Source organism: Durio zibethinus, chromosome 24 (genome assembly GCF_047325235.1).
Source record: "Durio zibethinus cultivar Kanyao isolate XHJ-2024 chromosome 24, ASM4732523v1, whole genome shotgun sequence".
In the NCBI taxonomy this organism is placed as follows: domain Eukaryota; kingdom Viridiplantae; phylum Streptophyta; class Magnoliopsida; order Malvales; family Malvaceae; genus Durio; species Durio zibethinus.
The window spans coordinates 1,498,416-1,523,815 of record NC_143185.1 but is presented as its reverse complement, the minus strand read 5'-3'; the positions used below and the strand labels follow the sequence as shown (position 1 = coordinate 1,523,815).

Below are 25,400 nucleotides of genomic sequence, written 5' to 3'. Positions count from 1 at the left end.
ATTCTCTCTTTTGAGGCCATGGGGGTACCTTTTTCTTTTTCAAACCTTATCTTCCAAAGTTAGACAATGAAAGCCGAAAGGCGAAAACAGCAGAAACTCAAAACAACAAGGCAAAGAAAATGAAAAAGAATAAAACAGAAGCAAAAGTTAAAAGGAAACTTTAGCATTTAATCTTGAGGAGGAAGAAGATGAACAACAAAATGAAGGGTATCTGAAATCCATTGATGGCTTTGCTGAAACTGACAAGGAAGCTGCAAAGGATGAAGAAGTAAAACAAGAAGACGATGGTTTCGAAGATGAAAATGGTATACACAACAGTAAGAAGAAGATGGAAAAGAAGTTAAAGGAAGCAGCTGAGGCTGATAATCGTGGGGTTTGTTACTTGAGAAGGGTTCCACCTCATATGGATCATGTCAAGCTACGTCAGTTGCTTTCTCAGTGTGGTGAAATACTTAGAATTTATCTTACTCCTGGTGAGTGATCTCACCGATATTTCCAACTCAGAATCTGTTGCATGGGATTTCATTGACTTTACTAATGCAGGTCATCCACCCCAAGTAAAGCGTCCTAGACCCTCCAAAGTTCAAGAGCAAGAATTTTCTGAAGGGCATGCCATGTATATCTTAACAAAAGTCCTACATAGTTGTGGATTTTTAAAGGTTCCCCCTTTAATTTTACAGTTTTTTTTTTTTAATTATTAGCGTAAAGCTTAGATTTTGGCGTTGTGAATTCTAAAGAATTTTCCTTCTACCTTAAAGCTCAAAGATGTTTTGATGATAGGGTTTAACAATTGCTCTTATGTTTATTATGTAGGTGTGTTGAATTTGCTAGGAAAGGGATTGCAAAGAGGTTTGCTAATATGTTAAACGGTGAACAAATAAATTGGTGTGGAAATTAATTGCACTATGTTTCTCCTTCTTTGTAATCTTGTAATCTTTTTTAAGTAACTAAGTGTGTCTTCTATGAGGGTTTGTCCTTTTATTTCTGATCTTTTCACTCTGTTTAGGTGGGACGAAGAGGTCTTCATTCTATTATGATCTTTGGAATAGCAATTACGTAAGTATCATTGGTGAAGCATCTTCCGATTTGGGTTCCTTTTTTTTTTCTTGATCTCTTTCATATTCTAGTTTGGGCGGCATATTTTTACATCAATCATCTTCGATATGTCTGAGTGATTCAAGTTTGGAAAGAAGCTAAGTTCCTCAATTTGATTCTTTGCTTTCTGCAATCCCTTTGAGGTTCATGTAATGAAGTTATTCTTCCATGTTCTTTGAAGGGGACCTTTTTAAGTTTTATTTATAGATAACTATCTGCTTATTCAAATCCAATAAAAGCATTTATATCACTACATAAGGATTAAGTGCTGTATTTATATCTAGTTGGCCGCAATCAGTTGATAGTGACTTTTTGGTCTACTCTGTAGTTACCTTGAAAAAAAGAAGAAAAGAATACACAATTCTGCATGCATGTTCAGTTACCTCATGTTTCTGACTTTCGACAGAAGCAAAAGGTGCAACAGGAGTCTGGAACAAATTCTTAGCTGCCTGTAGGCCTGAAGAAGGTTATTCGACAATTCCTACGGAAAAAGCGAGTTGTAGATGATACACCTCAAAGCAGACCACGACTCTCTAAAGATATTCTTACAGGGTTGAGTGTTACTTGATTAGCAATGACCTTATTTGTGAGTGATACTCGATAAGCAATGACCTTATTTGTTTTTTCTTCTATCCTGTTCCCTGAAGCTTTTTTCCAATGTTCTTTGCAGATATTTGCTGATTCTTAGAGAACAAGTTTCAAACTGCTAGGTTGGTGCTCGAGGCCAGAAGAGTCACTTTGTGAATGCAAGGATATGATTGCAATTGAATAGGCACTCTTATCTTTCTCATTGTTTTTTTAATTAACTGGTCAAGTACTTTTTGTTCTTTTCTTTAAGGGGCATTAGAAATAGAGGGAACCTCTATGACCGGATTGTTATCAATTAAGGGTCTAGGGTCCAACCATAAACCACAGCATCCGGTGCCGTGGAAGCCCTCCAATTGAGCTCAGGCTCTCAAATGGAAACTAAATGCTTGCTTAGCCCAGCTCCCTGGAACTTTTATCGTCTCAATGCAGAGTTGTAACTTGTTTGGTTTCACGCTTTGTTATGAAGTTTTAATCTGGATTTACACCAATGTAAACTCAATTAGAAACACTTTCCCTGTATTTTGGTATTATCTCTATTAGAAACATTTTTTATAGTTGACTCATGGTGGTGGACATCTGTTGCATTTTAAGCATCCATCAGTTTTCAAGTAACGTTCATTTTAATTGTTCAAACCAGTTTAAGTGATGAAATTCGGACTTGACACTCGGCCTTTAATGGCTGATCAAATACAGGCAGTGTAATGTATAAATAAATTGGACATAAGGATCAAATACAGGTGACGGATTGTTTCCATTCCTATTAACCACAACAGCCACCTGTCTGGGCAACTGCTCCATCTCTTGCACCTGATGGACCTTGGGCACGCCCATAGCCGATCTTGATGCCAGATGACTGCAATATTTTTGAAGAAAAGGCCCTTGAGTAAGACATGCTTCAGAGTTCAGATGGAAGGAAAATAATGAAGCCGAATGAAAGATGCTTCTAGGTTCAAACCAGATTAAAAAAGTTTGTCAGCCTCCCCATACAGAAAACTGAACTATCTAAATCTTGGCTTTCTTTAGTTTGCAGGTGCATAAAGTCACCCAATCGATCAACTAAAACCGTGCCAATCTTCTATATGAAGAGAGATACCCATGTCTAAACCTTTATACTTATTATTATGAGTTACTTCAGTTCTAGCATAACGAATTAGAGAAAGAAACAACCTGGTAAATCATTTAGTTGGCGTCAAAGACATTCAGAATTTCATTTCTCATGATTCAAGGGAATGTCATATCTTTGGTTCTAGACATCCTAAAAATAAGGTGGCTTGATTCTTACCTCATTGGACACATCAAAGACTCCTTCCTGAATGTTCTGAAGGATCTTTGCAGCAGCCCTTATGAAGGCCTAAAAGATATTTCAGTAGTTTGGTTAAAAACATTCATTAAAAGGAATAAAGATAACAATATAAGTTCCAACTAAACATATAGTACTGGATATAAACAATAAGATTTGCCACTTATGGGGAAATACTTACCTCCTCAACATTTTGAGCTGTTCTCGCAGATGCTTCCAAGAATAAAAGCCCATTTTCCTTTGCAAACTGTTCACCCTCTTCTTTGCTAATGGCCCTCCGGTGAGAAAGATCACACTTGTTCCCAATTAGCATGATTGTCATGTTGGGATTTGCATGCTGCCGTGCATCTTCCAACCAGCTTGCTAGATGATTAAATGTCTCTCTCCTGGTCAAGGGTACAAATTTGCAGTTTAGTTGAAGAAAATTCAAATGTTCCAGAACTAGATTTGACCAAAAAAAAAAGGCAGATATGTATAGTAATCTCTAAAAGTCATAATAATAAAGTAAAACAATTGGTCTTAGCATTTTAAACCGGGGGAAATACAATTAAGCAGTTGCTAAATCCTAAGGGAAAGGAAAAGGCTAGAAGCAAAAGCTACAATAGGGAGACACAAGCGAATGGATCCTTCACCTGTTCCAAACACCTTATTTAAGCATGCTTGCACATCACAGCTTTGTTTTAACTTTTTCACTAATTTTCACTGACTTGCAAACAACAACATACAATTCCACACCTAGAGAAAATTTTGTCTCTGACCTGGTTATATCATAGACCAGAAGAGCTCCTGCTGCTCCTCTATAATAAGATCTAGTGATGGACCTAAAGGATTCTTGCCCAGCCTGAAATATAGGCAAAGAAAAGCTCTTGCTGAAACCCATCAAATCATTGAGCAATGAAACAAAAAATGATCACACAACCAACAAAATACCTACAATTGAGACAACATAATCCATTAAATGCATTAATGAGCTATGATTCATTGGTTCCACATTCCTTGAGTAGGAAGCAAATAACAAAGGAATAACTAACACTTCGAGATAATCTCCTTTTTCATGAAAGAAGGAAGAGTTCCTCTAAAACAAGTGAACAAATACTTAACACATACTATATCACCGATTTCCTAGAAACAAGTCATTCAAGGACTAACTTACACTTTTCCTTTACTAAGTTCAAAAGCTTTCACTTCTCCTCTGTTCACTCTCACCAATCCCACAATTCTCCAACCATAAACCAACTTTATACCAATCAAACAAAAAACAACTGCTCGTTTTTCCTCATAAAACAATTTTCAATTTCCAAGAAATTCTACTCCAAAATAAACATATATTCCGTCTCACCATCTCCTTTGGGTACTAAAGTAACTCTTCCACACCCAAAAGCCAAAAATTCATTACTGTTAACAGTTAACACCCTTTTCGTTAAACAGCCAAAGAAGATATAAAAATAGAAAATTTAAACATAAAAGTGAAAATTTTTACAGAATCCCAGATATTTCCTAACAGTCTAACACTCTCTTTGGCTCCTATGCTTAAATTTAATTATTCACAACCAGCAGCTAAAAGAACTTAAAATTTTAATACCCTTTCACCAAAAAACCAAACAAAGCATACTTAGGAAGAAAAAACGATTAAAAGTGAAGATTTTTACAGTATCCCAAATTTGAAGCTTGATGGGTCTGCCATCAATGGTGAACATCCGAGCACCGAACTCAACACCGATGGTTAGATCATGAACTGGTTGGAATCTCTTGTCTGTAAACTGCAAGAGCAAACATGATTTTCCCACGCCTGCATCAAACCCCATAAAAAATTTTCAAAAATGGCAGAAACTCTTTCTAAATAACAACAGTAAAAACAAACAAATTGGGATTTTCAAACAGAGAGATGGGCTACCAGTGTCACCGATGATGATGTACTTGAAAAGATAATCGTAAGACATGGCTTTCTACGTCGTCGTCTCAAGCTTCTTAGCTCTCTATGGATACACTATCAGAAGAAGAAAGAAGAAAAATTTGGGAACGTAGAAGAAAGAGATCCAGTGACGTTTGATTAAACGACAAGTTATCGAGTTTGTCCTTGCTTAGTTAAAGTTCTGGTTTTGGTTGGAATTGAGAGCTTTTTCTTTTTTCATGGACGTGGAAATTATATACGAATCAAACAGCCCTTTTAAGCTTTTCTTTCTTTAATTAATACTCTAAAATAATCAATTAATCAAGTTTTAATTAATTGCTTCTGGTTTTTGTTTTCTTTTCTTGCCTTATCTTCAGTCCACTTTCTTTTTATTTTTTTTTAATCTAGATCTTTTAATTGGATAAGCATGTTGGCCTTTATTATTTTGGATTCGGTACATTAAGATCTCGTCATTAAAAAAAAAATATGTAAGCTAATTTTGGATTGGACTTCTTATGTTTTTTTTATCCATTAATTTTCTATATATTTTTTGTGTCATAAATTATGATAATCATATTTATAAACAACAATAAAGTAATAGGAAAGAGTCAATAATTTTGTATTGCTTATTTCATGATTCGAGCGTATTTTTTTTATCAACTATATTTTTTATGCATAAATTATATGGTTTAACTATTTAATTTTAAAGAAAGTGGAAATGAAAAATTTTAAATTTAAATTCAGACACAAGAACAATAAAATGAGATGGATTTTTTAATTTAAATTTATTATAAATATAACATTTTATATATTCGTATCATATAAAATATTAAAATTTATATATTTATATCATATTTTACATAAAAAAATATATATCATAGTGTGAATATAAAAATATAAAATTTATGTTTTTAAATTTAAAGATAATTATTTTTAAAATTTTAAACTGTGTTATTTTTTTATATTATATTATATTATTATATCATAGTTTAAATTATCAACTCTAATTTATTATAAAAAACATCTATGAAAATTCCAAACTCATAGATTACATAGTACTGCTTAGGTAAGGGAACGTTAAAGGAGAGTATCGGGCATGGTTACGCATTTGAACAGAAAGTAATACAAGAAACGGAAGTTTAGGTAAAGAAAAGGAGAAAAGCTACGTTTGCCTTTTTGTCAAGGTCAAATGCAAGCTAATGAAGTTTTGTTAGCTATAAAACAGAAGGCATGGCATCGAGCATCTTGTTCATAATTTTAAAGCTCAGATTTTTCAAGCTAGAGAAAATGAGCCCATCAAGTTACCTCTCATTCAGTGTCAAATCGCAACCTGTATCATTATTACAAGAAAACCAATAAAAGAGGATAGCATGCATGCCAACAAGATGGCTATCCATAAAGCAGATAACAGGGAATAGAAAACTAAACAAAGTGATCACATCACCATTCCAGAAATGCTAAAGGTTAATCCAGATTTGATCTTCGTATTTTTAACCATGGAAGTCAGGAACAAAATGGTGGATTTATGAGATAAGATAAGACTACCTTGTTCACAAGAAAGTGAAAAAGGAATGAAGAGGAAACACCAAACAGTTGAAAAATCTCACAGTATGCAAATGAAGTCCAGTGACATCAACACCATCAAGTACCAAAGCAGCCTAGACATGGCAATGGAAGCTGGACAAATTGCTAAGCAGTTAGAATCACATATTCTCTATAAACTATGTCTATAAACTATGCACAGGCATGTTGTCGGTCAAAGAATATAAAAAAAAAATTACTTGAAAATATGTCGTTTGAGAAGGGTCAGTGCTGCAACAACCCTTGACTCTCTACCGGAACGATGGCAGTGTAGCTAGAGCTGTGAGCTGACCATGTCTGGGAATATGTTTGAGACCATAACAATTGGTTAGCTACAGTAACATAAGAATATGAATAGAACAGTTTACAATCAAGGTGTTCAAGCATGCAGTCTGAAGAAACTATTGACGTTTGCAGAACCATAATAAACAGCAATTTCAGAAGTTACTGCCTCTGTACCAGCAGCAGTTCCTACTCCGCAACAGTAAATATTTGGTGCCATTAATGAATTTTCTCACAATTCTTATCACAAACTATAGGTCCTTCAGTTGCTATTGTGTCTGCCCCAAGAATTAACACAATCCTATAAACAAATTCAATTGTAAATGGACCTGTGCAAGGGTTATTCGCTTGAGTTTGTAAGTTCGTCGAAAATTTAGAAGTGCTTAGGTAAGAATTTTAAGCCCGTTAAATGAGTTTAGATTTAAATCTTAGTTTCGTATATAACATTGGTCGAACCTTGGACATGAAAATTACTTTTATTTGAATAACTATTATATATTTGTTATTTATATTTATACTAAATAAATAAATAAATAATATACATATATCATGTCTATATATATTAATCACGTTCAAACGTCAAATTAAATTAATAAAATAATTTTTTAAATTTTATTTTATTGATTTTTTTATTATAATTAATATTTATTATAAAATTATTTTTATTTTTTATTCGAAAAAAATTAAAATATAAATAGATCTAAATGAGTTTAAACAAAGTCTTTAAAAACGAGCCGGACTTAAACAACAAAATGAAACTCATATTTTAAATTGAACAAAATTCCAACAATCTAAAAATTTATTAATATTTATTTAGATCCGACTCATCCCAATCCATTAACAGATTTAAGTGGAAACAATGGCATTGCATAATTAGTCAACTTATCTGTGGTAGTGAATATAATTTAATAACTTGGTGATGAGCATATATTAATTTCAACACATATGCGTCATACCTCAAATAATATTACCTTTTTTTCTTGTTTTTTAGGAGTGAAAATAATGTTTGATATAATTTACTTTGTAAATTAACATTTTAATTATAAAGGCATTTTGCATTAAAAACCATTAAAAATATGGAATTGTATAAAACTTGTTTATATACACAGGAGTAATTTTGAAAATTATCACTGCATTCTTAACAAAGTACTTAATTTATCAAACATTGTAATTAGATCTATTTAAGGATTAGATCACCTACTTAGGCCTGAAAATTTGTTCAAATTTTAATAAAGTTTGGATAAAAAATTAAAATTCATTAAACATATTTGAATATAATTTTTATACATGTTTAAATTTCAGGTCAAATTTTAGATAAATAAATTAAAGCTCAATCCGAATAAAATATATAATTAAAATTTTATAATTATATATTTATATATATGTGAATATTTATTTTATATTTTATATTAAAATTTTTTAATTTTTATTATATAAGTTTGGTTTAACATATAAGCTTGAAATTTATTTATTTTTTAATTTAAATTGTCTTAAAAATTTTTTTGAAACTTAAAACATTGAATTGAATTAGATTAAAATAAACACATAAATAATTAATATCAAACATAAATCTAATTTGATTCAATATTCACAAACACTTCTAACTTTAGAGTTACCAATTTTACGTTTCAATTATAGGGTTTTGTGATCTCCTCATATGACAAGTGTGACAAGTGAAAGGGTAAGTGTTGGGTTGATAGCCCTAACATTTCCTATCCTATTTGACACTTAAGCTCTTTGCATCTTCCAATTCCCAATCACTATTTACACGGTGTACCCCTCTATTTCTATTTAGTTATTATTTAAACTAGTTTTAAATTTGTGCGATACGTGAAAATATATTCATATATCAATAAATCTTATATAAATATAAAATTTTTAAAATGATATATCAATAAATTTTATATAAATATAAATTTTTTAAAATGATAATATAAGCTATAAAGTTTATAAACAACTCATAACTTATATAATCATTTTTATTTAAATTTATATATTTTAAAATAATAAAATAAATTAATTACATATTAAATATACTTATATAATTATCATCAATTCTAAAGAAAACTCAAGCTATAATTTATTAAATCTAAATAATTTTTAAGTAAAAGACAATAATGTTTTCAATTTCAAGAAATTAAAAATTTCATCCTTAAAATCAATATCGCATACAAATTTTTTTCATGAGAGATTCTTCCATAAGTTGTTGTTGAAGCAAAGATATAGCAATTGTTTTTCTAGTATTTCTTGCTATCTTTGAAGTAGGTGTCATTTTACTTAATGAGTCAATAGATTTCACAAATGAAAGTGAAGAGATAGATAAAACAATAATATATAATTTGACAACAGTTGAGTTATAATCTATATTATATAACCTTATAACAAATATAATCATTATAATAAGTTTATACTTATCTCTTCCAATAATTTTTTACATTCAAGCTTAGGATCAAAATCATACATCTTATTCACTATAAGTTTGGTACTTGTCTCAAAATTATACTTGGTTGCCCTCATCTCGAACACACAAATTTTACCTCAAAGATTTTCAAATATCTCTTGAATTTTATAATCTTCATTTTTCTAAATCATAAGCATAAATATATTATTCAATTAATTTGAATATTAAATAATATTAAAATAATTTTTAACTTAATACCTTAACAGATATTTCATAAAGATCGTAAATATCTTTATTATTTAAATAATTAGATTTTGTATTGAATTGTCATAACATTGTCCTTCTAGAATTATTGTATGTTTCAATATTCAATTTATACCTATAAAAAATGTAAAATTCTACAATTATAAATATAGTATAATAATTTAACATACTTTTATTATCATGGAATAATAATTTTTTTATGTATTAAATATAAAAAATATAAATACTAATTACCTTCGAGTTGGATTAGGGACATCAACCTTGTAAGAATAACATTGAAATTTCTCATCAATTTCAGAAAATTTCTTGTTATACCCACATAACATATAATACCAACCAAAAGTAATATAAACTTTTATGATAATGACTCTACTAGTGAAAGATTTCCTTGTATATATCCAATCATCTTTAAATCAATCATCAATAAACAAATATTAAAAAAAGAATGCTAATATCATAGTTAAAGAAATATAAAATATAAGTATAAAAAGAGAATAACCTTTGAGTAGCACAGACTAAGAAATGACGTAAAGTGAAAATTAGAGAGAAAATTGAAGTAGAGTTGAGTAGTGATCAAAAGATATAAAATTAGTGAAAAGTGGTTAAAGATGCATTATGCTTAACCTAGAGCTACTTATAAAAAATGTGTGTTGTAGGTTAATTAATAAGATAATTTTAAGTTATGAAAGTTAATATTGAAATAATAAAAATTGTGAGCGAATAATTGTCTAACAATGACAAGTTAATTGATATTGAAATATTTTATTATACCATTAATATTTAGAGATCTCTTAATCTAGAATATAATAATGACTCTATTGGTGAAACATTTCCTCGTATATGCTCAATCATCTTTAAATCAATCATCAACAAACAAATATTAAAAAAAAGAAAGCTAATATCATAGTTAAAGAAATATAAAGTATGAGTATAAAAAAAAAAAACCTTTGAGTAACACAAACCAAGAAATGATATAAAGTGAAAATTAGAGATAAAATTAAAATAGAGTTGAGTAGTAATCAAAAGATTTAAAATTAGTGAAAAGTGGTTAAAGATACATTATGCTTAACCTAGAGCTACTTATACAAAATGTGCATTGTAGGTTAATTAATAAGATAATTTTAAATTATAAAAGTTAATATTGAAATAATAAAAATTGCGAGTGAATAATGGTCTAATAATAGCAAGTTAATTGATATTAAAATATTTTATTATGGCATTAATATTTAGAGATTCTTAATCTAGAATATAATAATGACTCTACTGGTGAAACATTTCCTCGTATATACTCAATCATCTTTAAATCAATCATCAACAAACAAATATTAAAAAAAAGAAAGCTAATATCATAGTTAAAGAAATATAAAATATGAGTATAAAAAAATAATCTTTGAGTAACACAAACCAAGAAACAATGTAAAGTGAAAATTAGAGAGAAAATTAAAATAGAGTTGAGTAGTGATTAAAAGATTTAAAATTAGTGAAAAGTGGTTAAAGATACATTATGCTTAACCTAGAGCTACTTATACAAAAGGTGCATTGTAGGTTAATTAATAAGATAATTTTAAATTATAAAAGTTAATATTGAAATAATAAAAATTGTGAGTGAATAATGGTTTAATAATGACAAGTTAATTGATATTAAAATATTTTATTATGGCATTAATATTTAGAGATCTCTTAATCTAGAATATAATAATGACTCTACTAGTGAAACATTTCTTCGTATATACTCAATCATCATCAACAAACAAATATTAAAAAAAAGAAAGCTAATATCATAGTTAAAGAAATATAAAATATGAGTATAAGAAAAAAAAAAAAAACCTTTGAGTAACACAAACCAAGAAATGATATAAAGTGAAAATTAAAGAGAAAATTAAAATAGGATTGAGTAGTAATCAAAAGATTTAAAATTAGTGAAAAATGGTTAAAGATACATTATGCTTAACTTAGAACTACTTATACAAAAGGTGCATTGTAGGTTAATTAATAAGATAATTTTAAATTATAAAAGTTAATATTGAAATAATAAAAATTGTGAGTGAATAATGATCTAATAATGGCAAGTTAATTGATATTAAAATATTTTATTATGTCATTAATATTTGAGATATTTTAATTTAGAACAATAAAACAAATTAAATATATTGTATTTAATAATGGTAATAAAACAAATTAAATTTTCATTAAATCATTGTACATTAATATCTAAATTTTAAAATTATAAAATGTTACAAATGAAATCAAATGAAATCCAAGTATATTAATATTTTATCAAATGAAATCAAACTTGCATTCGTATTTTACCAAATTAAAATCAAATGAAATCATATTTAATGAAATATAAATCTATCAATCAAATATAAATTAATAAAATATTTTATTTCATTAATTTAAATATGGAGAATTAATTTGATATATTTACTTTTTATATTTACACATGAAATACATCAGTTACTCAAATAGATACTATATTTAATCAAATATAAATGTATCAAATAATTGATTAGAGAATCGATTATTTTATAATTGTAATGTATTATTTATTAAATTATTAACTAATTATATATTAATTGATTTAATTTATCAAATTAAGAAATTTTTAAAATTTTAATACTTTTAATATGAATTGAATTGAAAGTGATATAAAGTCAATAATAAAAATATAATTATAGTCAATTAATAAGATAATTTTAAATTAAGAAAGTTAATGATGAAATAATAAACATTGTGAGTAAAATAGTCTAACAATAGCAAGTTGATTGATATTGAAATATTTTGTTCTGTAATTAACATTTAGAGATTCAGTAATTTAGAAAAATAAAACAAATTAAATTTATTATATTTAATAATAACAATAAAATAAAATAAATTTTAATTAAATCAACATGCATTAATATTAAATAATAAAATTATAAAACGTTGCAAATGAAAACAAATTAAATCAACATGGATTAATATTTTTATCAAATGAAATCAAATAAAATCATATTTAATGAAATATAAATGTATCAATCAAATATAAATTAATAAAATATTGTATTCTATTAATTTAATTATAGAGAATTAATATGATATGTTTGCTTTATATATTTACACATGAGATACATCATGAAATACATCAATTACTCAAATAGATACTATATTTAATCAAATATAAATCTGTCAAATAATTAGTTAAAGAATCAACTATTTTATAATTGTAATTATACTATTTATTAATTTATTAATTATATATTGATTGATTTAATTTATTAAATTAAGAAACTTTTAAAATTTTAATTCTTTTAATATGAATTGAATTGAGAGTGATTTAAAATCAATAATAAAAACATAATATAATCAATTTAATTTTTTTAATTATATTTGCGTTATATATTTACACATAAAATAAATAAGTTATTAGATATTATATTTAATCAAATAATTGATTAGAAAATAAATTATTTTATAATTGTAATTGTAATATTTATTAATTTATTAATTATATATTGACTAATTTAATTTGTTAAATTAAAAAATTTTAAAATTTTAATACTTTTAATATGAATTGAATTGAGAGTGATTTAAGGTTAATAATAAAAATATAAATATAATCAATTTAATTTTTTGAATTATTTTTAAATTAAAAAAATAATAAATAAAATAAAATGCATTTATTAGATGTCACGTGGCGATTTTTAAAACCGTTTACATATTAACATTTTAAGCCATCCACGTAAGATTTTTTTCATTTTTGTCAAAAGTTTTGGCTCTTATATATTTATATAAGATTATAATAGAAGGAAAGGAACCTAGGAGGCCTGGGTGGCTAAGCAATCCTCTGTTCTCAAAAACTTCTTTTTTTTTTTAAATTACTTGTAATTAGATTAAACAAAGGGCAAATATTACAATTTTCTTAATAAAAGAACCTTTATGCCTATATGTTTTATTTTTTCATACAAAAATACCATTATAATCTTTAAGTTTAATCACACAAATTTTAAATCTTTTGGAATTCATTCATCAACCATTTTTTTCAATAACTTAAACTTTTACAATATTTTTTAAATTTATGTTTTTTCTAAAATTTTGTTCTTACTTCATAAATTTTGAAAAAAAAAATGAACAACATTACAAAAAAATGTACATTTGTAAAAAAAAAACAAATACTTATATAAGTTTATAATTAATTATATGTTACTGAAAAACATTTAGGTTATTGAATTTCCTTATTAATAAATCAATTTTGAAAAAAAAAACTGTGTAAAAATAATTTCAAACAAAAATTTTTATGGATTAATTATAAAAATTACTCTATTCAATTAAAATTATTTTTCTTTATTTGACTTTGAAATTTGCTTAAAATGATAAATTTCAAGATTATATTTGTATGATAAAAAAACCCATTTTAATTAAAATTTAAAAAGAGTATAACTAAAGCAATTTATCATTTCCTTTCTTTTCTACTATTTAGATAAAAAAATCCATTCCTTTTTTTTTTTTCAATACTCATTTTTGCTATTCAAACAAAAAAATAAATACCTTTTTCTTTCTTTTTTATGAGATGACTAAGTTAAAATTTGTCACTATAGTATTTTTCTTTATTAATATACTATTGATGGCATTTTAGTTACGTGTTAATGATTGATTAAGTTATTAATTAGTTTTATAGAAAATTTTTTTATTGACATCTTTTACAACATTTTAGGGAGACATATATTTTATGAGAATTTTTGGATACTTCCATGTTTGAAGTGGGTGAAAAAATCTTCAAAAATTTCTTTTATTGAAAACTATGGTTAGGACAAGATTGAAGCCTACCCGAAAATGCTTGTTAATTAAGTTTCGATTTCTGTGAAACTTATAAGAAAGATTCATGTCTCCAAAAGTTAGAGGATGACCTTTACCTTTTAAAGGTATATATTATGAAGCAATTCAAGTCTTTTTAGATGGTTGTTCATGATGCTATTCTAGAAGCAAACTTACAAAAATGGAAGGAAAGTAAGAAAGTAGAGTTTTGGTAGAAAAATTTACCTGAGCTTTATAATCTAGCTCCTATCTGATTAAAATTTTCAATTAAATAATCTTTTTATCTTTTAAATAAAATTTGAGTCTTAATAATAATCTTTATTAAGTATTATTGAACTCATTTTATTTTGTTGTTAGCTTTTTGGTACTATTTAAAGAATGCATTGCAAAGGTATTATTTTATTGTGGAATATTAGAATAGACTCTATTCGTCACATCCTCTGATGATATCAAATTGTTCCCTACTATATTTCACTTAACAGAATTAGGTAAACACCATTTTATTTTGGATTTTATTGTTATTGTTTTCAAAATTATTTTCATGTGAGTTATTTTCATTTACTTTGAAGATTTGAAGAATGCCATTTCCATTGACTTGGGTGATGTATCGAGTTTAGTTTCGTAATTGGTTTCCATCCCCAACCAACCAGAAGAATTTGAATGCTTTTCTGACTTGTGTAGATTGAAAGTATGAAATGCTGAAGAGGCTTAAAATCTATCTTTTTTCTAATTCAATGACAATTTACCATGGGTTCCTTTTATAGGTGTTGAAGAATAATCCAAAATTTAGTTCACGTCTAGGCTCAACATCTTGGTTCTTAGGATATAGTTATTAGTTGGTTATTGTATGTGGCTAGGTGATTCTTAATATTCATCCACAATTTTTTCATTAAGCTATTATTTGTTAATTGTCCTATTTTTATACTTCACATTCTCTAGTTAATTGAGCTTTTTACTTATTTTAGTTATCTTGTAAGCCTATTAAAAGGTTCGTTGAATTTAATAAAAACTGTGCAATTTAGGTGCAATTTGTTATTTTGGTTATTTAATTTCTATCAACTTACTTTTTTCCCTAATAGATTTTTGGTATCAGAGCTTTAAAATCCTTACCTATTTTTTTATATCTATTTAATTATTAGTGATAACATTTAGTGATAGTTCAAATGTAAGTCAACCTTTCATTTTCATGTTCGACAAAAAATTTTAAGACTTTTAAAGCATCAAGATGAATACTTTTTTCAAATCTCAAAATCTTTGAAATTTTGTAAAGACCGGATATAATGAGAATGATAAAAATTAAAGATAGTTAAAGGATAACAAAAAGAAAGACTCCAAAGCACTATTTGTTAAACTGAGACACTTTTTTTTTCAGGATTGTAGCAAAAGCTTGGAAAACCTTATAAAAAGAGTTTGAAGTCTCTTCAAAGGTTATTCTATGAAACTCCAAACTCTCCAACATGAATTTGAAACTTTAATGATGACAAGTAAAGAAGTAATGTAAGATTTTCTTTTAATAGCAATTTTTGTTGTTACTCAACTGAGATCTTATGGTGATAAGATTATTAATGAGACTATTGTTTCCAAAGTCTTACGAAGCTTAACTCCAAAGTTTGATCATATAGTTGCTACAATAGAAGAGTCTAAAGATTTGTCTATTTTTTTATAAACTAATAGGTTCTTTGTAAACTAATGACGTAAGGCTAAATAGACCACAAGAGAAAATTGATAAGAAAATATTTCAAGTGGAGGTGAAAGAAACTAAAAAAGAAGTGTTCATTAGTAAAGGATGTGGCAAATGAAGCTTTCATGAAAGAGGACATGGTAAAGGTAAAGGAAGAGGCAATTTTGATAGATAAATTGTTGGTGAGCAAAAAGGGAACAAAAGTGCTATCCAGTGTTATAATTACAAAAAATTTGAGCATGTTAAGGCAAATTGTTGGAACCAAGTGAGCTATGCAGAGAAAAAAAGTAAAGAAAGTAAGTTATTTATGGGTCATTTTCCTACTAATGAATTTTCAAAAGATATTTGGTTTGTGGATAGTGGGTGCTCGAACCATATGACCCCTAATAGATTGCTATTTAAGGCACTTAATGAGTCATAAAAGTTACAAGTTAGACTTTGGGACAACAAGCAGATGCAAGTTAAAGGAAAATGTATTGTTGTAGTGAAGGCAAGCAATGGTAAAATAAAATTACATTATGATGTCTTCTTTGTTCTTAATTTGGCACATGGTTTATTGAATGTTGGACAACTAATGGTTGGTGGACGTGCACTTGTGTTTGAAAATGGAGTATATGTGATTAAAGATAAATTTGGACAACCTATGGTGAATGTGCATTTGATAAAAAATAAGATGTTTCCATTTAAAATTTCTAATGTGAAAAAGCAAGCTCTTATTGTTAGCAAGAAGGATGAATTGAAATTGTGGCATTTACGATATGGACATCTCAATATCAAAAGCTTACAGTTACTAAGTAGGAAATGTATGGTTCTTGGATTGACTCAAATTAGATCTCTTGATTTTTATGAATGGTATATTTATGAAAAACAAGCAAGAAAGTTGTTCATAAATGAACAGTCATGAAAAGCCTTTTAATGCCTTGAATTGATACATGCCAATCTATGAAGGCCTATGAGAACTACATCACTTGGTGGGAGTAAGTATTTTTTGCCCTTTACTAATGATTGTAGTTGAATGAGTTGGGTTTATTTTCTAACCAACAAGTCAAAGATTTTTGAGATTTTTAAAAAATTCAAGGCTCTTGAGGAGAAGTAAAGTGAAACTTTCATAAAGACTTTTCGCACTGACTGAGGAGAAGAATTTTTATCTAATGAGTTTAACCTTTTTTGTGAGGGATTCACAGAGAATTGACTGCACCCTATACTTTAAAGCAAAATGGTGTAGCTAAAAGAAAAAATCGTAAATCGTACCATTGTGAAAATGGCTAGAAGTTTGTTGCAAGTGAAAAGACTATCGAATTATTTTAGGCTGAAGTTGTGGCAACTATTATTTACATTTTGAATCTTTCTCCTACAAAATCAATGCTTAATCAGACAACTTATGAAGCTTGGAGAGGTACAAAGTGATGTTAAGCCACTTGAGGATTTTGGGTTGTGTTGCATATGCTCTGGTTAATTCTCAGGTTTATCACAAACTAGAGAAAAAATCTAAAAAATGTATTTTTGTAAGATATTGCATTCAATCCAATGCATATTGTCTATATAATACTCTTAGTGGCAAGGCGATTATTAGTAGAAATATGGTATTTGATAAAGATACAAGTAGGGAGTTGAATGACAAAAAAAAGACAACTCAAATTTTGATTCCAAATGAAAGTGAAAATGTAGCAAATGAAGGTGTTGAATCAACCCCCATGAACTCTCTAGTCAGTTGTTATTCATTGGCTTCCTCATTGCATTCTTCACCTCCAACTTCACGACATAGCAGTTCACCTTACTTGGAAGAATTCTCAAATGAAACACCTCCAAAAAAATTAAGATCTTTGAAGGATATTTATTAAACTTGTCAATTTGCTTTCCTTGTTTAAAATCCTACAACTTTTGAAGAAGCAATAAAGTAAGAAGAATGGTAGAATGCAATGCAATAAGAGATGATGACAATCTAGAAGAATGAAACATTGGAGATGGTAGATCTACCTAAAGGCAATAATGCAATTAGCTTTAAATGAGTGTTCAAAATGAAATACCTTACTGATGGAACCATACAAAAGCACAAAGCCCAGTGTTCAAGTGAGCTATGCATGCCAACAAGATGGCTATCCATAAAGCAGATAACAGGGAATAGAAACTAAACAAAGTGATCACATCACCATTCCAGAAATGCTAAAGGTTAATCCAGATTTGATCTTCGTATTTTTAACCATGGAAGTCAGGAAGAAAATGTTGGATTTATGAGATAAGATAAGACTACCTTGTTCATAGGAAAGTGAAAAAGGAATGAAGAGGAAACACCAAACAGTTGAAAAATCTCACAGTATGCAAATGAAGTCCAGTCACATCAACACCATTAAGTACCAAAGCAGCCTGGACATAGCAATGGAAGCTGGACAAAGCTGGACAAATTGCTAAGCAGTTAGAATCACATATTCTCTATAAACTATGTACAGGTATGTTGTCGGTCAAAGAATATAAAAAAAAAATTTACTTGAAAATGTGTCGTTTGAGAAGGGTCAGTGCTGTAACAACCCTTGACTCTCTACCAGTGTGATGGCAGTGTAGCTAGAGCTGTGTGCTGACCATGTCTGGGAATGAGACCATAACAATTGGTTAGCTACAGTAACATAAGAAAATGAATAGAACAGTTTACAATCAAGGTGTTCAAGCATGCAGTTTGAAGAAACTATTGATGTTTGCAGAACCATAATAAACAGCAATTTCAGAAGTTACTGCCTCTGTTCCAGCAGTAGTTCCTACACGGTGTCCCCCTCTCTTCCCAGTAAGTTATTATTTAAATTATAATAGAAGGAAGTAAACTTAGGAGGCCTGGAGGGTGGCTAAGCGATCCTCTGTTCTCAAAAAGTTAATTTTTTTTTTAAAATTACCCGTAATTGGAGTAAACAAAGGGAAAATATTAAAATATTCTTAATAAAAGAACCTTTATGGCTAGTTGTTTTATTTTTTCATGCCAAAATACCATTACAATCTTCAAGTTTAATCACACAATTTTAAATCATTTGCAATTCATTCATCAACCATTTTCTTCAATAACTTAAACTTTGACAGTTTTTTTTAAATTTATGCTTTTTTAAAAAAATTTTGTTATTACTTCATAAATTTTTTTTTAAAAAAAGAAAATGAACAACATTACAAAAAAGTGCATTTGCAAAAAAAAAAAAAATACAAGTACTTATATAAGTTTAAAATTAATTTTATCTTACTGAAAAACATTTAGATTATTGAACTTCCTTATTAATAAATCAATTTTGAAAAAAAATACTGTGTAAAAATAATTTCAAACAAAAACTTTTATGGATTAATTATAATAATTACTCTCTTCAATTAAAATTATTTTTCTTTATTTGACTTTGAAATTTGCTTAAAATGACAAATTTCAAAATTACATTGGTATGATAAAAAAAATCATTCTATTTAAAATTTTTAAAAAATTATAACCAAAACAATTTATCATTTCCTTTCTTTTCTACTACTTAGATCAAACAAATCCCTTCTTTTCTTTTTTTCATACTCGTTTTAGCTATTCCAACAAAAAATAAATAAATACATATTTTTTCTTTTATTAAACCTCTCTTTTATTTTCGTACAACAAGGAACTCTCGCGAAAATGCAGCCAATACAGGCCATTGAAAGCAATACATAAGAAATGCGAGTAAGTAAGAAGAGAGCCGTTTTATCTGCTGAATTACACAAACGTATCTTAGGTCTCGCCTTGTTGAGCAAGTCCAGCTGCCAAGCTCGTCATGGGAAAGGAAAAAAAAGTTGGACGGTCAATAAGGTAATCTTTGCAGCCCTTTTAGTATTGTGTTAACCACTTGGATGTTGTGGTAAAGCTGACTTTTTTTTCTTTTTTTTGAAGAAGGGATACAGGCAAGCTCATTTTTTTATGACATGATTAAGTTAAAATTTGTCTATTTTAATTGTTCTTATGTTTTGATCTCTATTGTAAAAAAAAAAAAGAAAAAAAGAAAAAAAAAATAATAATAATAATAGTACATTCTATAATAGACTTAATAGAATTGCTTGAACTCAAGCATGATTTGCTTCAGTTTAGCTTAATGTATTTAACAGTGAACCCAAGCATTTACACAATAAGCATGAATCTACTGCGAGACACGCAGCAGGTGTAGTTTCATAATAACTTAAGCAAAATGCAGTAACCATAGCTAGATATGACAAAGCAGGAAACCTACTTTCCAAAACATCATCAAGGATGGCTTTTATGTCATAAATACATACTTGCTTCTTCCATAAACAAAACCCAAAAGCACTTGTATTCTTCTCAGCATGAACGCTGTTAAACCTCACCTGGCACAACAATAGTAATAACAAAGTATTTCCAACGAAATTCAACTGTAATTGAATATAGTTGAAACCAGAAGTAGCCTAAGCCAATAACCTATATCAAATATAATAAAAATTGGCCTATGATTCCATTCAACATTCATATTTCTAAGCATGCATCATACAACCATCCATTCATAGAGTATGTATATAATTACAACTAATAATTAGCCTTGATCCCCTAGATTTAATGCAATATATCAAATCTCAAAACAAATAACAATATAGCTTTTCCTCCTATTGTTGCTCTTGCATCCTTGAATCACGTCTAATTAATTTTACATTCAAACAACTGAAAAAAAAAAAGAACAGTTTTAATATCTTTTTTATTTTCCATCTACCTAAAAGATTAACCTACTTTCGCAAAGACAGCTGCTCTAACTACCAAAAATACGTCATTAATATGTAAATGGTTAAAAATTAAATTAGGCTGAAGATAGAAAAATTTTAAAAACTTTAAAAAATGGAGAAGACCTCATTCTTGCCTTCATTTTGGAAAACCACTAACTCCAGATACAATTTCATTATCCTTTCCTCCAGATGTTGTATTCCTGCAATGTAAACAACATTATCACCTTCTTCAACATTGGACTGAAGCATGTTATATGCAGAAAAAGGAGGCTGTCTAAATGTTTAGCCAAAAAGCAAAGTACAAAAATGAAATTTTAGATTTGTTTATAGGACTTCTTCAATTGACATTTGAGCATATGGCATTCATTTGGCCATCCTTTAATGTTGGTGAAAATTGTGTAGAAAAAGAAACGGGGTTAAATTAAAAACTAAGAAGGATAATTGCATATTCTCATGCTACCTCACATTCTTCCTCAATGAAAAAAATCCTCTGCTCCATGCACCTAACCAGGAGTTTGTTTGGCTTGAAGGCCACAATCAACCGAAGGTTGTTTATTCCATGAATATCTATGAATCTAATTAAACCTTAGTAAATCTTTACAATCTAGACATGACGTAAACATAAAGTAGCTTAGCATCAAAAACACAGAACAAAGCAATAACTCACATAACTAGCGCCGAATGCATGCCCACCCAACCATCAATCAGAAACGATTTAGAAGATTCAATGGCAATATTCAAAATGCCTTCACCATTGAAGCCAATAAGTTTCGACACTTGAAACTTGATCCAGTAAACACAAGTAAAATAAGAGTCTGGATTGTCAGTATAGGGACCACAAACTTTCCTATGCTGCCAAAGGAGACAGAGTTTTCGACCACCAATATGGAGCAAGATTGGAAAAACCTCAGACTCTAACTGAGAATCTACTGGTTGTGATAGCAGCCCCCTTAGCTCCAAGTGTGACCGCCAAAATTGACCCCTGAACCACTTTTTCTTGTCCAGATCATATGCAACAATACCATCTTTACAATCATACTGATACAAAGTTTTATCAATAGTCACAACTTCACCGAAAAAAGGATAATCTTTTCTATCGAATTTATCCCCATAGACATACCAAGAGTCCATTGCAATATCATATGCATGCATGTAATCCTGACCATCATGAAAAACCAGTAAGATTTTGGAGTCCTCAAGAAGGGCTGATGTAAAGCATGAATCTAGAGGGGTACTGATGTAAGGGTCAGATGATAAGCCAATCCATTTATTAAGGCAAGGGTCAAACATTTCCAACCATGGTCCACTTGTATCATCCTTACGAAGACCTCCCAGGACATAAATCTTACCTTCCAGTGTATGTATATGAGGCTGAAACCTAGGTTTGATCATGCTAGGAACTTTATTCCTAACACCACCAGGATCCCTTGTGTCAAAACAGTGGACTTTTCTAGTGTGAGTTACTAGTTTACTAGACTTAGTCTTATGGAACCCACCTAAACAGTAGATAGTAGAGCCCAGAGCAATACAGCTGCTTTCTCGATTTTTCTTGTAACCACTCACTATTGGATGTAGCAAGCTTCTTCCAAATCCATACGGGCCATGAATGATTTGGTAATGATGATCATCAACAGCTTTGCTATCTTCACCATATGAAAAGCTGAACATGTAAAAGTTAGATATATACTCGACACCTATTGTCCAGAAGCATATAGATTTCTCCATTGAGGAAAACTGAGAACATCTTTGGAGCATTGGTTTGTTGCTCTTCTTTGACTCAATTTTTCTTGCCTTCTTCCTATGCTGCAATCCACAGATTTCTTCCTTGCTTGCCACCGCTCCTTCCCTGTTTTCTCCATAATAGGATCCAAACCAAAAAATGAGTACAGAACTGAGAAAAGAAGACAAATTGCTTCATTCTAAACGATTTCATTCTAAACAACCAGAACTAGATTACCATGGGTTGAGAAAGCAATCCATTCACCCCAATTCAAAAATCACTTGAACGTGAAAAGAAAAAAAAATTCAACCCAAAGTCAAATCCTGCTTTAACATGTTGCTCATTATTTCCATTACATCAGAAAATTATGTAAATTTATTTTTCAATATCGCAATACTTTTTTTATTTTAATTATTTCAATGAGAACATTAAAAAGTATAAATTTAGTGTCCTTTGGCATGTCTTCTGTTAGGACAAGCTTATGGTATAAGGGTTCTTATAGGATCATAAAGAAAAGGGCAACTTAAAATTAATTGGCCTTTGCTTCTACAGTTCAGCCTTTTGTTCACAACAAGAGTATTGAACCTAATTCTAATTTAATTTAGGCGGGAAAAAACAGAAGAAGAAAAGATCAGCAATACAATGTAGACTATTAAATTAAGAGTCAGCCCATTTCGTTACTCATTTAAAAAGAAAGGTTAACATATATAAACTAAACCAGAGAGTTAAAACAAATACATAAATAACTTCACTTAATTTAACCCTCCGACCACAAACACTCAAAATAAATTCCAAAACACCTACAGTCTATTGATAGAGCACAGAATTAAAATGCCATCATCAGATGCATATCAACAAAGTTCAAACTCTATCATAAAATCAATCAAATGAAAGAGAAAAAAAAATAAAGATTAATAACGAGACTTACATGGCTGAAACATAACCCAATTCTAAGAAAGGCCCCTTTACGAGAAAGGATTTAGAAGACTCAACCGAAATGTTCAGGACGCGTTCCAGTTTGCCCTCCTTGGATGGGCGGATACCTTTGGAAACCTGAAACTTGACACAATAAACACAATAAAAAGTAGAATCATTTACATTAGGGTCAATGAGGGGGTCGGTGTAGGGGCCAACTATTTTGTCATGCTGCCAAACAATACACAACTTTCCACCACCTAAAGCAATTAACCTACATTCGTCGCTCATTGCATACTCAGAGCAAATATTATCTCCAGGATGCCTAACTATCCCTCGAAGCTCCAAATCAAGGTACCCAAATTTACCAATGTAAAGCTCTCCCTCATCTAAATCATAACCATACAACTCATCGTCACCAAGCCAATACAAGCATCTATTGACTGCCACACGAGGCCCGCTCATTGCAAAGATTTTTCCTTTTTCCTTGAAATCCTCGTCGAACTTAAACCAAGAATTGGTTTTGACTTTATAGCCATATAAGATTTTGCGACCATCAGCAGCAACAAGAATGGTTTTTTCGTCATCAAGATGTGTAAAGTAATGAGCTCTAACAGTGGAAGAGGGAAGTTCAGGCATGGGACTCCACGTATTTAAGGCAGGGTCGAAAACTTGGCCCCAAGGTTCCTTTTTATCTTCCCCAGAATAAATACCCATGACATAAATCTTATTGTCGACAACAGCTACAGCGGCCGAATGCCCGCCTCTAATCAAGGGAGCAACCTCCCTCCAACCCCCCTCAGGATTACTCGTATCAAAACAATGCACCTTTTTACTTAAATCGAACCCGCCTATGTGGTAGATATTGGAGCCCAAGGCAGCAAACCTGCCACCCCATCTCTCCTTAGGCATCTGTTGAGGTCCAAAGAGTGAAGGTAGAACACTTCTTCCAAGTCCATATGGCCCATGGAGAATTCGATAGCGATAATCTTCTTCTTCTTCTTCTTCTTCGTCTGAGGAGGAGAAGTTAAACAAGTAAAAGGCGTATGTAGTCGAATTTCTCCTATGGAAGCAGATCACTGATTTCTCAGCTGTGGGGAGATCAATCTCATCACATCGTCGGGGCATTAGCTTGTTGTCCGTCTTCTTTCTCCGAGAAGGTAATTCTCTACTCGCCTTCTTCTTTATTCCTGAAATCTCCTCCACGCTCGCCATTGTTCCTTCCCCTTTACCGCTTCATGGCTCCAATGCTTCCATATTTATAAGTGACAGCTGCAATGACCTAGTTCTGTTTGGTATCATATAACTGGCACAGGATTTTCCTACACCGGTATTAAGACCATAGGAATACGACCCAGATATGGATTGTGCAATTTGCCCGTGGGCCTTCCATGTCCAAGCCTACATATCATATGGATCCGAGATAAAAAAATCAAGAAGTTGCTGGTTTATTTTGATGGACTTGTACAAGTGTCAGATTACCCGTTCAAATTTAAATAATAATTTGATATTGGGGAGATTCAATAAAATTAAGCTATTAAACGGGTTTAAACAAAATGTCTTTAAGGTTTAAGTTGACCTCGATTCGGCTTAAATTATGTAATCAATAAATTTCGTTAATATTCTATTTTGTTTCAAAATTTTTTTCGATATTTAATGGATTTTAAATTTTATTTTGATAATAAATTACTAAATTGTATAATCGGTTTTTAATTTATGAAATTAAATTTTAAATAATGTTTTTTAAAATTTATTTATATATTATCTTCCTTTTTATTTTTATTTATGTTTTCTTATTTTAAAAAAATAATATAAATTTTGATTTTTTTAACGTTTGTAATTTTATTTAGATTTAAAAATTAAAAATTAAATTTGATTTTGGTAAATTTTAAAAATTAAGTTTCTATAAAAAATTCAAAAAAAAATGGGATGTCTAAGATTACTTGTGAGAGAAGACAACACATTTATTCCTCGTAGAGCTGAACGGAAAATGTTGAATCTGATTTTGAGGATTTTTTCGTTCTTCTCAAGTCGAAGACGTTCCTCCAGATGAAGATAATCTTTTCGGATTGATAATCTTCTTGATATCAATCCCTTAAAAATGATAATCTGTAAAAAATTGAACTATTCTTGAGAACTCTCCTAATCTTTGTACTCCTAGCCATCTATATGAGCTTC

General features: G+C 29.4%; 3 protein-coding genes and 1 long non-coding RNA gene across 9 annotated transcripts; 2 read left to right on the top strand and 2 right to left on the bottom strand.

Annotated features, from left to right (window-relative positions):
• Positions 1-11: 11 nt before the first annotated feature.
• Positions 12-1,265, top strand: LOC149511798 (pre-rRNA-processing protein ESF2-like). The gene is made up of 5 exons (XM_089754009.1): positions 12-473; positions 544-679; positions 814-869; positions 1,007-1,056; positions 1,128-1,265. The coding sequence occupies exons 1-5, from the start codon at positions 329-331 to the stop codon at positions 1,173-1,175; spliced, it is 435 nt and encodes a 144-aa protein (XP_089610135.1). The 5' UTR covers positions 12-328; the 3' UTR covers positions 1,176-1,265.
• A 167-nt stretch (positions 1,266-1,432) lies between these two features.
• Positions 1,433-1,978, top strand: LOC149511797 (uncharacterized). The gene is made up of 2 exons (XR_016333051.1): positions 1,433-1,681; positions 1,766-1,978. It is a non-coding gene; the product is annotated as an uncharacterized LOC149511797 (long non-coding RNA).
• A 306-nt stretch (positions 1,979-2,284) lies between these two features.
• LOC111316604 (ras-related protein RABB1b-like) lies at positions 2,285-5,192 on the bottom strand. The gene is made up of 6 exons (XM_022918615.2): positions 4,878-5,192; positions 4,633-4,772; positions 3,742-3,824; positions 3,165-3,369; positions 2,966-3,034; positions 2,285-2,536 (listed from the first exon to the last, which is right to left on the bottom strand). Exons 1-6 carry the CDS (start codon positions 4,921-4,923, stop codon positions 2,444-2,446), a joined length of 636 nt encoding a protein of 211 aa, XP_022774350.2. The 5' UTR covers positions 4,924-5,192; the 3' UTR covers positions 2,285-2,443.
• A 14,710-nt stretch (positions 5,193-19,902) lies between these two features.
• LOC111316600 (uncharacterized) lies at positions 19,903-24,452 on the bottom strand. Of its 6 annotated transcripts, none has more exons than XM_022918599.2 (4): positions 23,236-24,452; positions 21,255-22,433; positions 20,711-20,787; positions 19,903-20,200 (listed from the first exon to the last, which is right to left on the bottom strand). In XM_022918599.2, the coding sequence occupies exons 1-3, from the start codon at positions 24,435-24,437 to the stop codon at positions 20,724-20,726; spliced, it is 2,445 nt and encodes an 814-aa protein (XP_022774334.2). In that variant the 5' UTR covers positions 24,438-24,452; the 3' UTR covers positions 19,903-20,200; positions 20,711-20,723. The 6 variants fall into 6 exon arrangements, with proteins under 6 accessions (XP_022774334.2, XP_022774336.2, XP_022774339.2 ...); XM_022918601.2 differs by having other exon boundaries at positions 20,722-20,787; XM_022918604.2 differs by having other exon boundaries at positions 22,084-22,433.
• Positions 24,453-25,400: the final 948 nt, after the last annotated feature.

Excerpts from the sequence above, each read along its gene's own strand:
- LOC149511798 (XM_089754009.1), top strand. The coding sequence starts at position 329 with ATGGAAAAGAAGTTAAAGGAAGCAGCTGAGGCTGATAATCGTGGGGTT. Across the intron at positions 870-1,006 it reads GTTTGCTAATATGTTAAACG|GTGGGACGAAGAGGTCTTCA; the intron begins GTGAACAAATAA and ends CACTCTGTTTAG. Across the intron at positions 1,057-1,127 it reads ATCTTTGGAATAGCAATTAC|TTTGGGCGGCATATTTTTAC; the intron begins GTAAGTATCATT and ends TTCATATTCTAG.
- LOC111316604 (XM_022918615.2), bottom strand. The coding sequence starts at position 4,923 with ATGTCTTACGATTATCTTTTCAAGTACATCATCATCGGTGACACTG. Across the intron at positions 3,825-4,632 it reads AGCTTCAAATTTGGGATACT|GCTGGGCAAGAATCCTTTAG; the intron begins GTAAAAATCTTC and ends CCTATATTTCAG. Across the intron at positions 3,035-3,164 it reads CAGCTCAAAATGTTGAGGAG|GCCTTCATAAGGGCTGCTGC; the intron begins GTAAGTATTTCC and ends AATATCTTTTAG.
- LOC111316600 (XM_022918599.2), bottom strand. The coding sequence starts at position 24,437 with ATGGCGAGCGTGGAGGAGATTTCAGGAATAAAGAAGAAGGCGAGTAGA. Across the intron at positions 22,434-23,235 it reads TTGGGTTATGTTTCAGCCAT|GGAAGGAGCGGTGGCAAGCA; the intron begins GTAAGTCTCGTT and ends TGGAGAAAACAG. Across the intron at positions 20,788-21,254 it reads ATGCATTCGGCGCTAGTTAT|GAATACAACATCTGGAGGAA; the intron begins GTGAGTTATTGC and ends TTTACATTGCAG.